The sequence below is a fragment of the Scyliorhinus torazame genome, chromosome 11 (genome assembly GCF_047496885.1).
Source record: "Scyliorhinus torazame isolate Kashiwa2021f chromosome 11, sScyTor2.1, whole genome shotgun sequence".
In the NCBI taxonomy this organism is placed as follows: domain Eukaryota; kingdom Metazoa; phylum Chordata; class Chondrichthyes; order Carcharhiniformes; family Scyliorhinidae; genus Scyliorhinus; species Scyliorhinus torazame.
In genome coordinates, this window is record NC_092717.1 from 257,205,281 (window position 1) to 257,219,754 (window position 14,474).

General features: G+C 49.8%; 1 protein-coding gene across 1 annotated transcript in view; it reads right to left on the reverse strand.

The window, feature by feature from the left end:
- sspo (SCO-spondin) overlaps positions 1-14,474 on the reverse strand; it is a 1,206,999-nt gene that overhangs the window by 1,104,078 nt on the left and 88,447 nt on the right. Inside the window, 1 exon segment of the mRNA XM_072468611.1 lies at positions 11,868-12,108. Within this exon segment, the coding sequence (XP_072324712.1) occupies positions 11,868-12,108 (241 nt within the window).

Genomic DNA, 14,474 nt, shown 5'->3' on the forward strand with positions numbered 1-14,474 from the left:
AGTGAGACAGTGAGAAGAAATCCCCCTCCGGTGTATGGACAATTGGACCAGAAGTGGCCGTGTGAGAAGACACAGTCCTATAAGGGAGACGCGAGCAGAGCTGGCAACGCGGGACAGCATGGCGGAGAAGCAGGACCGTGGGAGACGGCACAGTGGTCAACGGAGCAGCTGGTGACGTTTTTTGAAGATTGCTTCGCCGAGCTGAAGAAGGACACGCTGGACCCGATCAAGGCTTCGATTGATCAGGTGGTACAGAATCAGGAGACCCATGGACGGGCGATCCAGGAGGTGGAGAAAAAGATGTCCGAGCACGAGGAGCACATAACCGTGCTGGAGACCAAGGTGGGGATGATGAACGACCGCCAGAAAAGAATGCTGGAGGACCTGGAGGTCCAGGAGGCAGAATCTCAGAATTGTCGGCCTCCCTGAAGGCAGTGAGGGATCGGATGCGAGGGCCTATGTGACGGACATGCTGGAGAAGGTGATGGGGGCTAGGGCATTCCCTCGGCCCCTGGAAGTGGACAGAGCGCACACAGCCCTCACGAAGAAGCCACGAGCGAACGAGCCACCGAGGGCCATGGTGGTACGCTTTCACCGATTCCTGGACAAGGAATGCGTTCTGCGGTGGGCCAAGAAAGAACGGAGCAGCAAGTGGGAGAATTGTGAGCTGCGCATTTATCAAGACCTGGGCGTGGATTTGGCTAAGAGGCGAGCTGGGTTTAATCGGGCAAAAACGACCCTCTTTAAGAAGGGGGTGAAGTTCGGGATGTAGTTCCCAGCCCGTCTGTGGGTCATATATGAGGAACGAGATTTTTTACTTCGAAACACCAGTCGATGTATGGACTTTCATAGAACATAGAACATAGAAAATACAGCACAGAACAGGCCCTTCGGCCCACGATGTTGTGCCGAACCTTTGTCCTAGATTATTCATAGATTATCATTGAATTTACAGTGCAGAAGGAGGCCATTCGGCCCTTTGAGTCTGCACCGGATCTTGGAAAGAGCAACCTACCCAAGGTCAACACCTCCACCCAACACCAAGGGCAATTTTGGACACTAAGGGCAATTTATCATGGCCAATCCACCTAACCTGACATCTTTGGACTGTGGGAGGAAACCGGAGCACCCGGAGGCAACCCACGCAGACACGGGGAGAACGTGCAGACTCCGCACAGACAGTGACCCAAGCCGGAATCGAACCTGGGACCCTGGAGCTGTGAAGCAATTGTGCTATCCACAATGCTACCATGCTGCCCTTAAGAACAAAACAATCTACACTATATCATTCTACCGTAATCCATGTACCTATCCAATAGCTGCTTGAAGGTCCCTAATGTTTCCGACTCAACTACTTCCAGAGGCAGTGCATTCCATGCCCCCACTACTCTCTGGGTAAAGAACCTACCTCTGATATCCCTCTTATATCCTCCACCTTTCACCTTAAATTTATGTCCCCTTGTCATGGTTTGTTCCACCCGGGGAAAAAGTCTCTGACTGTCTACTCTATCTATTCCCCTGATCATCTTATAAACCTCTATCAAGTTGCCCCTCATCCTTCTCCGTTCTAATGAGAAAAGGCCTAGCACCCTCAACCTTTCCTCATAAGACCTACTCTCCATTCCAGGCAACATCCTGGTAAATCTCCTTTGCAGCTTTTCGAAAGCTTCCACATCCTTCCTAAAATGAGGCGACCAGAACTGTACACAGTACTCCAAATGTGGCCTTACCAAAGTTTTGTACAGCTGCATCATCACCTCACGGCTCTTAAATTCAATCCCTCTGTTAATGAACGCGAGCACACCATAGGCCTTCTTCACAGCTCTATCCACTTGAGTGGCAACTTTCAAAGATGTGTGAACATAGACCCCAAGATCTCTCTGGCTCCTCCACTGCCAAGAACTCTACCGTTAACCCTGTATTCCGCATTCATATTTGTCCTTCCAAAATGGACAACCTCACACTTTTCAGGGTTAAACTCTATCTGCCACTTCTCAGCCCAGCTCTGCATCCTATCTATCTGTCTCTTTGCAGCCGACAACAGTCCTCCTTACTGTCCACAACTCCACCAATCTTCGTATCGTCTGCAAATTTACTGACCCACCCTTCAACTCCCTCATCCAAGTCATTAATGAAAATCACAAACAGCAGAGGACCCAGAACTGATCCCTGCGGTACGCCACTGGTAACTGGGATCCAGGCTGAATATTTGCCATCCACCACCACTCTCTGACTTCTATCGGTTAGCCAGTTTGTTATCCAACTGGCCAAATTTCCCACTATCCCATGCCTCCTTACTTTCTGCATAAGCCCTACCATGGGGAACCTTATCAAATGCCTTACTAAAATCCATGTACACTACATCCACTGCTTTACCTTCATCCACATGCTTGGTCACCTCCTCAAAGAATTCAATAAGATTTGTAAGGCAAGACCTACCCCTCACAAATCCGTGTTGACTATCCCTAATCAAGCAGTGTCTTTCCAGATGCTCAGAAATCCTATCCTTCAGTACCCTTTCCATTACTTTGCCTACCACCGAAGTAAGACTAACTGGCCGGTAATTCCCAGGGTTATCCCTCTTCCCTTTTTTGATCAGGGGCACGACATTCGCCACTCTCCAATCCCCTGGTACCACCCCTGTTGACAGTGAGGACGAAAAGATCATTACCAACGGCTCTGCAATTTCATCTCTTGCTTCCCATAGAATCCTTGGATATATCCCGTCAGGCCCGGGGGAATTGTCTATCCTCAAGTTTTTCAAAATGCCCAACACATCTTCCTTCCTAACAAGTATTTCCTCGAGCTTACCAATCTGTTTCACACTGTCCTCTCCAACAATATCGCCCCTCTCATTTGTAAATACAGAAGAAAAGTACTCGTTCAAGACCTCTCCTATCTCTTCAGACTCAATACACAATCTCCCGCTACTGTCCTTGATCGGACCTACCCTCGCTCTAGTCATTCTCATATTTCTCACATATGTGTAAAAGGCCTTGGGGTTTTCCTTGATCCTACCTGCCAAAGATTGTTCATGCCCTCTCTTAGCTCTCCTAATCCCTTTCTTCAGTTCCCTCCTGGCTATCTTGTATCCCTCCAATGCCCTGTCTGAACCTTGTTTCCTCAGCCTTACATAAGTCACCTTTTTCCTCTTAACAAGACACTCAACCTCTCTTGTCAACCATGGTTCCCTCACTCGACCATCTCTTCCCTGCCTGACAGGGACATACATATCAAGGACACGTAGCACCTGTTCCTTGAACAAGTTCCACATTTCGCTTGTGTCCTTCCCTGCCAGCCTATGTTCCCAACTTATGCACTTCAATTCTTGTCTGACAACATCGTATTTACCCTTCCCCCAATTGTAAACCTTGCCCTGTTGCACGCACCTATCCCTCTCCATTACTAAAGTGAAAGTCACAGAATTGTGATCACTATCTCCAAAATGCTCCCCAACTAACAAATCTATCACTTGCCCTGGCTCATTACCCAGTACTAAATCCAATATTGCCCCTCCTCTGGTCGGACAATCTACATACTGTGTTAGAAAAGCTTCCTGGACACACTGCACAAACACCACCCCATCCAAACTATTTGATCTAAAGAGTTTCCACTCAATGTTTGGGAAGTTGAAGTCACCCATGACTACTACCCTGTGACTTCTGCACCTTTCCAAAATCTGTTTCCCAATCTGTTCCTCCACATCTCTGATACCAATGGGGGGCCTATAGAAAACTCCTAACAAGGTGACTGCTCCTTTCCTATTTCTGACTTTAACCCATACTACCTCAATAGGGTGATACTCCTCGAACTGCCTTTCTGCAGCTGTTATACTATCTCTAATTAACAATGCCACCCCCCCACCTCTTTTACCACCCTCCCTAATCTTATTGAAACATCTATAACCAGGGACCTCCAACAACCATTTCTGCCCCTCTTCTATCCAAGTTTCCGTGATGGCCACCACATCGTAGTCCCAAGTACCGATCCATGTCTTAAGTTCACCCACCTTATTCCTGATGCTTCTTGCGTTGAAGTATACACACTTCAACCCATCTCCGTGCCTGCAAGTACTCTCCTTTGTCAGTGTTCCCTTCCCCACTGCCTCACTACACGCTTTGGCGCCCTGAATATCGGCTACCTTAGTTGCTGGACTACAAATCCGGTTCCCATTCCCCTGCCAAATTAGTTTAAACCCTCCCGAAGAGTACTAGAAAACCTCCCTCCCAGGATATTGGTGCCCCTCTGGTTCAGATGCAACCCGTCCTGCTTGTACAGGTCCCACCTTCCCCAGAATGGGCTCCAATTATCCAAATACCTGAAGCCCTCCCTCCTACACCATTCCTGCAGCCACGTGTTCAACTGCACTCTCTCCCTATTCCTAGCCTCGCTATCACGTGGCACCGGCAACAAACCAGAGATGACAACTCTGTCTGTCCTGTCTTTCAACTTCCAGCCTAACTCCCTAAACTTGTTTATTACCTCCACACCCCTTTTCCTACCTATGTCGTTGGTACCAATGTGCACCACGACTTCTGGCTGCTCCCCCTCCCCCTTAAGGATCCTGAAGACACGATCCGAGACATCCCTGGCCCTGGCACCCGGGAGGCAACATACCTTCCGGGAGTCTCGCTCGCGACCACAGAATCTCCTATCTATTCCCCTAACCATTGAATCTCCTACAACTATTGCTTTTCTATTCTCCCCCCTTCCCTTCTGAGCCCCAGAGCCAGACTCAGTGCCAGAGACCTGGCCGCTAGGGCCTTCACCCGGTAGGTCATCCCCCCCAACAGCATCCAAAACGGTATACTTGTTTTGAAGGGGAACAGCCACGAGGGATCCCTGCACTGTCTGCCTGTTTGGTTATTTTCCCCTGACTGTAACCCAGCTATTCTTGTCCTGTACCTTGGGTGTGGTTACCTCCCTGTAACTCTTCTCAATCACCCCCTCTGCCTCCCGGATGATCCGAAGTTCATCCATCTTCAGCTCCAGTTCCCTAACACGGTCTTTGAGGAGCTGAAGTTGGGTGCACTTCCCGCAGGTATAGTCAGCGGGGACACCGGTGGTATCCCTCACCACCCACATCCTACAGGAGGAGCATGTAACTGGCCTAGCCTCCATCCCCTCTTACCTGACAGAATGTAGCTGCCCTGTGGACTAACTAGATCGCCACCCTCCGACTCTGCTCCCAGTCAGCTACACTTTCTGTAAACTCCTGGCTCTCTTCTCACTCTTTGCGGAAATGTCGGAAACAAAATGAAAGGAGCACCTTACTCCCTCCTCACCTAACTCCCTCGGTCACCAAACTCTTACTATAGCACTCAAAATGCACCAAATTCAGCACTCCCTCAGTCACCAAACTCTTACTATAGCATTCAAAATGCACCAAATTCAGCACTCAGTGCAAACAAAGTCTGCACTGTAGGGGATCACTTTTATACTGTGAATCTAGCCTCTGAAAACTGGCCTAATCCAATTAACTAATTAACAAGCTCCAGCTGCAAGTGCCTACAAGTAGAAGCCTGTTTAAAGCTGATTGAAAATTCACCTTCTTCTAAACCAAACAGCAACTCTTAAGTTAATTAACTAAATAAAAGAAAGACTAAACTTTAGATAAAAATGAAGCCTTTTACTCCCTCGGTCACCAAACTCTTACTATAGCACTCAAAATGCACCAAATTCAGCACTCAGTGCAAACAAAGTCTGCACTGAAGGGGATCACTTACTGTGAAAAAATACTGGAGGTGAACTAAAGACACTGAATCCTTGGAGAGTATTGTTGTGGTGATTTGTTGAAAATCACTTTTGTGCTGGTCTGAATAAGTCGTGTTATGGGCAATAAGGGGCTGTTTCGATGGCAAAAGTTAACTTTGTCTCACTGGGAGCTGGGTGGAGGGGGGGGGCGGGGAGGGGGTGGTTTCTGGGGCTGTTTTTTCGCTGTTTTTTCTGATGTTTGTTTACTGGGGAATGTGATGTTTTGAATATGTTTGTCCAAGTGGGGGGAGAGGGGAGAGAACAATGGGGAGACAGACTGTTTGGTGCCAGGGGTGGGAGCTATCAAGTCAGCTTGGGTCAGCTGACTCACGGAAGCACAGTGGGGGGTGAGCAGATGTTAAGCTGGAGCTTGATATGGGGATTGGGTTTCTAGTGCTGTTACCAGGGTGGGTGGGGGCGGGGGGTGTAGGGGGGGGAGGGGAAAGCTGCTTTGCTGACAGGGGAGGAACTGTTACTCGGGGACAAATGGGAGGTCGGGGATGGCGAATGCCCGAGGGGTGGCTCGAGGAGGCCGGAGGCGCGAGCTGGAGGCTGACCTAAAAAGGGTGATGGCTAGTCGGCGTGGGGGGGCGGGGGGATGGGGAGGGGGTGGAGGGGCCACCCGACCAGGCTGATTACATGCAATGTTAGAGGGTTGTATGGGCCGGTCAAGAGGGCTCGCGTGTTTGCGTATTTGAGGAGGCTGAAGGCGGACGTGGCAATGCTACAAGAGTCACACCTAAAGGCTACAGACCAGATTAGATTGAGAAAGGGGTGGGTTGGCCAAGTATTCCACTGTGGGCTGGACTCAAAGACCAGGGGGGTTGCGATTTTGATCAATAAACGAGTGGCATTCGAGGCGGGGAGAATCGTGTCAGACACGGGGGCAGGTACATAATGGTGAGTGGGAAGCGGGAGGGGGTGCGGGTGGTACTCGTGAACATATATACTCCAAATTGGGACGATGTGGAATTTATGAGGCGGGTTCTCGGTAAGATCCCAGATTTAGAGTCACACAATCTGATCATGGAGGAGACTTTAACACAGTCATTGATCCGGAATTGGACCGGTCAAAATCCAGGACCGGGAGGAGGCCGGCTGTGGCAAAGGAATTGAAGGGGTTTATGGAACGGGGGGGGAGTAGACCCATGGAGGTTTGCGCGGCTGAGGGCGAAGGAGTTTTCTTTTTTCTCACATGTCCACAAGGTATACTCTCGCATCGACTTTTTTGATCTGAGCAGGGCGCTAATACCAGAGGTGCTGGATACTGAGTACTCGGCAATCGCAGTGTCGGATCATGCCCCACATTAGGTGGATCTACGGGTTAGTGTGGAGAGAGGGCAACGCCCGCTGTGGAGACTGGATGTGGGGTTGCTAGTGGACGAAGCGATCTGTGGGCGGGTTAACAAGTCCATCCAGAACTACCTGGAAACAAATGACACGGGGGAGGTCTCTGCAGCGACGGTCTGGGAAGCTTTGAAGGCAGTGGTCAGAGGGGAATTAATCTCGATACGGGCCCGCAGAGAAAAGGTGGAACGGGCTGAGAGGGATAGATTAGTGGAGGAGATACTCCAGGTGGACAGGAGATACTCGGAGGCCCCGGACACGGGGCTACTGGGGGAGCGGCGGAGGCTACAAGTGGGGTTTGGGCTGTTGACTACAGGGAAAGCGGTGGAACAGTTGAGGAAGGCAAGAGGGGCGATCTATGAGTACGGGGAAAAGGCTAAAAGAATGTAAACGCACCAGCTCAGGAAAAGAGAGGCGGCCAGGGAGATAGGGAGAGTAAAGAGTAGAGGTGGGATTAAGGTCCTGGACCCAGTGGGGGTGAACGAGGTGTTTAAGGACTTACAGGAAATTATATGAGTCGGAACCCCCGGCGGGGGTGGAGGGGATGAGGCAGTTTCTGGATCAGTTGAGGTTCCCGAGGGTAGATGAGGATGTGGTGGTGGGGCCAATTGAGATTGAGGAAATAATCGAGGGGCTGGAGCGCATGCAGTCGGGCAAGGCCCCGGGGCCTGATGGCTACCCGGTGGAATTCTACAAGAAGTTTTCCGAGATATTGAGCCCACAGCTGGTGAGGACATTTAACGAAGCAAGAGAGAAGGGAGTCCTCCCCCCAACAATGTTGCAGACCTGAAACGGGAGAAGGATCCGGAGCAATGCGGGTCATACAGGCCGATTTCTCTACTGAATGTGGATGCCAAACTGCTGCTAAGATACTGGCCACAAGGATAGAGGACTGTGTCCCGGGGGTGATAGGGGAAGACCAGACGGGGTTTGTTAAGGGCAGGCAACTCAAAGCCAATGTTCGAAGGCTTCTAAATGTTATTATGATGCCCTCAGAAGGAGAGGAGGTGGCGATGGTGGTAGCGATGGATGTGGAGAAGGTGTTTGATCGGGTGGAGTGGAACTACCTGTGGGAGGCGCTGGGAAGGTTTGGGTTTGGTGAGGGCTTTATTGGCTGGGGGCGGTTGCTCTATCAGGCACCAGTAGCGAGTGTGCGTACGAACCGGCTGAGGTCGGGGCATTTTAAACTACACCGAGGGACGAGGCAAGGGTGCCCCCCCTCCCCGTTACTGTTTGCTCTGGCCATAGAGCCACTGGCCATGGCGTTAAGAGCCTCTAGGAACTGGAAAGAGCACCGGGTCTCGCTCTACGCAGATGACCTGCTCTTGTACATTTTGGACCAGCTGGAGGGGATGGGGGTAGTTATGAGAATCCTGGGGGAATTTGGCAGTTTTTCAGGGTATAAATTGAACATGGGGAAAAGCGAGATGTTTGCGATCAGGGCAAGAGGACAGGAGAAGAGACTGGGAGAGCTGCCGCTTAGAATGGTAGGGGAGAGCTTTCAGTATCTGGGAATCCAGGTGGCCCGGGAATGGGAGGCAGTGCACAAGTTAAACCTCTCCCGGCTGGTAGAACAAATGAAAGAGGACTTTAAGAGATGGGACATGCTCCCGCTATCACTGGCGGGGAGGGTACAGACTGTGAAAATGACGGTCCTCCCCAGATTTCTGTTTGTTTTTCAGTGCCTCCCCATCTTCATCCCAGAGGCCTTTTTCAAACGGGTGAATAAAGTTTCGGACTTTGTGTGGGCGTAAAACCCCACGAGTGAAGAGAGTGTTGCTGGAGCGCAGTCGGGGGGAGGGTGGGTTGGTGCTGCAGAAATTCTGCAACTACTACTGGGCGGCTAATATAGCCATGATCAGGAAGTGGGTAGTGGGGGAGGGGTCGGCATGGGAGCGGATGGAGGCGGCGTCATGCAAGGACACAAGTTTGGGAGCACTGATAACGGCACCTCTTCCGTTCTCGCGGCCCGATACTCCACAAGCCCGGTGGTGGCGGCTCTGAGAATCTAGGGGCAGTGGAGGAGAGAGGAGAGAGTGGAGGGAGCATCGATTTGGACCCCGATTTATAATAACCATCGGTTTGTACCGGGTAGGCTAGATGGCAGGTTCCGGAGATGGCAAAGGGCAGGAATTAGGAGGATGGGGGATCTATTTATAGACGGGAGCTTTCCCAGCTTGAAAGCCTTGGAGGATAAATTTGAATTGCCAGCAGGGAATGGGTTTAGGTATTTGCAGGTGTGAGACTTCCTGAGAAAACAGGTGCCGGCCTTTCCGCTGCCGCCACGGGGGATACAGGATAGAGTAGTTTCCAGTACCTGGGTGGGAAAGGTATCGGATATTTACCAGGAGCTTTCGGAGACGGAGGAAACTCCGGTGGAGGAGCTTGAGGGCAAGTGGGAGGACGAGCTCGGAGGAGAGATAGAGGCGGGTCTGTGGGCGGATGCCCTAAGCCGGGTTAATATCTCCTCATCGTGCGCCAGGCTTAGTCTGATACAATTCAAGGTAGTCCACCGGGCACACATGACAGTGGCTCGGATGAGCAGGTTTTTCGGGGTAGAGGACAGGTGTGCGAGGTGCGCGGGAATCCCAGCAAATCATGTCCGCATGTTCTGGGCATGCCCGAAGCTTGGAGGGCTTTGGCAGGGTTTCGCTAAGGCAATGTCCACGGTGCTAAAAACACGGGTGTTGCCGAGTCTCGAGGTGGCGATCTTTGGAGCGTCAGACGATCCGGGTGTTCAGGGGGCGAAAGAGGCCGCCGTCCTGGCCTTTGCCTCCCTGGTAGCCCGGAGACGGATCTTGTTAATGTAGAGAACTGGGTTAGTGACCTGGCTGGGTTTCTCAGTCTCGAGAAAATAAGATTCGCCGTAAGAGGGTCAATGGTCGGGTTCACCCGGAGGTGGCGGCCGTTCGTCGACTTTCTTGGGGAAAATTAAAATGTCAGCAGATGCAGAATTCCGGGGGGGGAATTGTTGTTTTATGGTTGGGGTGTGAGAAGATTGGGATGGGGGGGGGGGGTGGTAATCACTCTGATGTATTATACTGTATATATATATATATATGGGTTTACAGTAAGGTCCCTGTACTACAGGTACGGGGTTAGATCCCTGCCTGCTGGCTCCGCCCAGTAGGCGGAGTATAAATGTGTGTGCTCACCGAGCTGCAGCCATTTTGACAGCTGCTGCAGGAGGCCACAAATCTCTGTGTAATAAAGCCTCGGTTACTCTCTACTCTCGTCTCATCGTAATTGATAGTGCATCAATTTATTACAGAGATGTGTGGCCTCCTACAGCAGCTAACTGTTGGGTGGAAACGTTTATTCTACCATGTTGATGTCATTGTTATTGTTATTATAAAAGCTTGCAAATACCTCAATAAAACTATATTTTTAAAAAATTATATGAACGAAGGAACTAAATGTATTTTCTCCAAATTTGTAGATGATACAAAGTTGGGTGGGAGGGTGAGCTGTGAGGAGGATGCAGAGATGCTTCAGTGGGATTTGGACAGGCTGAGTGAGTGGACACATGCAAGGCTGATGCAGTATAATGTGGATAAACGTGAGGTTATCCACTTCAGTAGCAAAAACAGGAAATCAGATTATTATTGGAATGGGAGTAAATTGAGAGAGGCGGATACTCAGCGAGACCTTGGTGTCCTCGTGCATCAGTCGCTGAAAGTAAGCGGCAGGTACAGCCGGCAGGAAAGAAGGCAAATTACATGTTGGCCTTCATAGCGAGAGGGTTTGAGTATAGGAATAGAGATGTTTTCTGCAATTGTATCGGGCATTGGTGAGGTCACACCGGGAGTATTGTGGGCAGTTTTGGTCTCCTTACCTGAGGAAGGATGTTCTTGCTCTCGAGGGAGTGCAGCGAAGGTTTACCAGACTGATTCCTGGGATGGTGGGGCTGTCATATGAGGAGAGACTAAGTCGGTGAGGATTATATTCACTGGAGTTTAGAAGAGTGAGAGGGGATCTCAGAGAAACTTACAAAATTCTAACAGGATTAGACAGGGTAGATTCAGAAAGAATGTTCCCGATGGTGGGGGGTCCAGAACTAGGGGTCGTAGTTTGAGGATAAGGGGTAAACCTTTCAGGACTGAGGTGAGGAGAAATTTCTTCACCCAGAGAACGGGGAATCTGTGGAATTCACTCCCACAGAAAGTAGTTGAGGCCAAAACATTGTGTAATTTCACACAGGAAATAGATACAACTCTTGGGGCTAAAGGGATCGAGGGATATGGGGGGAGGTGCGATCAGGGTATTGAACTTGATGATCAGCCATGATCAGAATGAATGCGGAGCAGACCCGAAGGGCCAAATGGCCTCCTCCTGCTCCTGTTTTCTCGCTTGGGTGACTGTCTGTGCAGAGTCTGCACATCCTCCCCGTGTGTGCGTGGGTTTCCTCCGGGTGCTCCGGTTTCCTCCCACAGTCCAAAGATATGCAGGTTAGGTGGATTGGCCATGATACATTGCCCTTAGTGTCCAAAATTGCCCACTAGTGTTGGGTGGGTTACTGGGTTATGGGGATAGGGTGGAGGTGTTGACCTTGGGTAGGGTGCTCTTTCCCAGAGCCGGTGCAGACTCGATGGGCCGAATGGCCTCCTTCTGCACTGTAAATTCTATGATTCAATGAACCAGAGGGTAATCGAGGTGTTGGAGCTCTGGAATCATTGCTATTGGAAGGACAGAATCAGTTCCTGAAAGGAACATTGTGTTTGATTCACCGGGTGACAGAATCAATGAAAAATGACAGTTTGACTCACCAATCATTACATTTCTGCTGGATTGCTTGTCCGGGGGGATACTTCTGTCCATGATGATAGCAGGGACAATCCTCAGCTTTGACACACATCCCACTCTCCAGATAGTGACCCAGGGGACACTCGCATCCACTGACACACTCCTCTCGACAGGAACCTTCATTGGGGTTCCCCACAGTCTCACAGCTCGCAGGACAGGTAGATATACAATCTGAATAAACCATCCCATTGCTGCAACTCCTCCCTGAGACAAACAAAAACTCCAATTGGAAAACAGAACACAGCATAAACCAACATCAATGACAGCAACTGAGAAATCTCAGCTCTCAGAGATTGAGCCACCAATTGGCTCAGGCGGGGGGCTTTTCGCAGCAGTGTTAATGTCGGACTCCTTGTGACAAGACAGATTATTATCAATCATTATATTATTATCCCGCTCCCCCCCCATATCCCTCGATCCCTTTAGCCCCAAGAGCTAGATCTGATTCCTTCTTGAAATTACACAATGTTTTGGCCTCAACTACTTTCTGTGGGAGTGAATTCCACAGATTCCCCGCTCTCTGGGTGAAGAAATTTCTCCTCACCTCAATCCTAAAAGGTTTCCCCCTTATCCTCAAACTGTGACCCCTAGTTCTGGACCCCCCACCATCGGGAACATTCTTTCTGAGACTACAGTCTAATCCTGTTAGAAGTTTATAACTTTCTATTAGATCCCCTCTCACTCTTCTAAACCCCAATGAATATAATCCTCACCGATTTAGTCTCTCCTCATGTGACAGTCCCGCCACCCCAGGAATCAGCCTGGTAAACCTTCGCTGCTCTCCCTCCACAGCAAGAACATCCTTCCTCAGATAAGGACACCAAAACTGCCCACAATACTCCCGGTGTGGCCTTACCAATGCCCGACACAATTGCAGTGAAACATCTCTATTCCGATACTCAAATCCTCTCGCTACGAAGGCCAACATTCCATTTCCCTTCTTTCCTGCCGGCTGTACCCGCCGCTTACTTTCAGCGACTGATGCACGAGGACACCAAGGTCTCGCTGAGTCACCGCCTCTCTCAATTTACACCCATTTAAATAATAATCTGTCTTCTGTTTATAACCCGCTAATTTCTGCTACCGAAATGGATAGCCTCACATTTATCCACATTATACTGCATCAGCCTTGCATGTGCCCACCACTCAGCCTGTCCAAATCCCACTGAAGCATCTAGAACATAGAACATAGAACAATACAGAGCAGTACAGGCCCTTCGGCCCACAATGTTGCACCGAAACAAAAGCCATCTAACCTACACTATGCCATTATCATCCATATGTTTATCCAATAAACTTTAAATGCCCTCAATGTTGGCGAGTTCACTACTGTAGCAGGTAGGGCATTCCACGGCCTCACTACTCTTTGCGTAAAGAACCTACCTCTGACCTCTGTCCTATATCTATTACCCCTCAGTTTAAAGTTATGTCCCCTCGTGCCAGCCATATCCATCCGCGGGAGAAGGCTCTCACTGTCCACCCTATCCAACCCCCTGATCATTTTGTATGCCTCTATTCAGTCTCCTCTCAACCTTCTTCTCTCCAACGAAAACAACCTCAAGTCCATCAGCCTTTCCTCATAAGATTTTCCCTCCATACCAGGCAACATCCTGGTAAATCTCCTCTGCACCCGCTCCAAAGCCTCCACATCCTTCCTATAATGCGGTGACCAGAACTGTACGCAATACTCCAAATGCGGCCGTACCAGAGTTCTGTACAGCTGCAACATGACCTCCCGACTCCAGAACTCAATCCCTCTACCAATAAAGGCCAACACTCCATAGGCCTTCTTCACCACCCTATCAACCTGGGTGGCAACTTTCAGGGATCTATGTACATGGACACCTAGATCCCTCTGCTCATCCACACTTCCAAGAACTTTACCATTAGCCAAATATTCCGCATTCCTGTTATTCCTTCCAAAGTGAATCACCTCACACTTCTCTACATTAAACTCCATTTGCCACCTCTCAGCCTAGCTCTGCAGCTTATCTATATCCCTCTGTAACCTGCTACATCCTTCCACACTATCGACAACACCACCGACTTTAGTATCGTCTGCAAATTTACTCACCCACCCTTCTGCGCCTTCCTCTAGGTCATTGATAAAAATGACAAACAGCAACGGCCCCAGAACAGATCCTTGTGGTACTCCACTTGTGGCTGTACTCCATTCTGAACATTTCCCATCAACCACCACCCTCTGTCTTCTTTCAGCTAGCCAATTTCTGATCCACATCTCTAAATCACCCTCAATCCCCAGCCTCCGTATTTTTTGCAATAGCCTACCGTGGGAAACCTTATCAAACGCTTTGCTGAAATCCATATACACCACATCAACTGCTCTACCCTCGTCTACCTGTTCAGTCACCTTCTCAAAGAACTCAATAAGGTTTGTGAGGCATGACCTACCCTTCACAAAGCCATGCTGACTATCCCTGATCATATTATTCCTATCTAGATGATTATAAATCTTGTCTCTTATAATCCCCTCCAAGACTTTACCCACTACAGACGTGAGGCTCACCGGTCTATAGTTGCCGGGGTTGTCTCTGCTCCCCTTTTTGAAC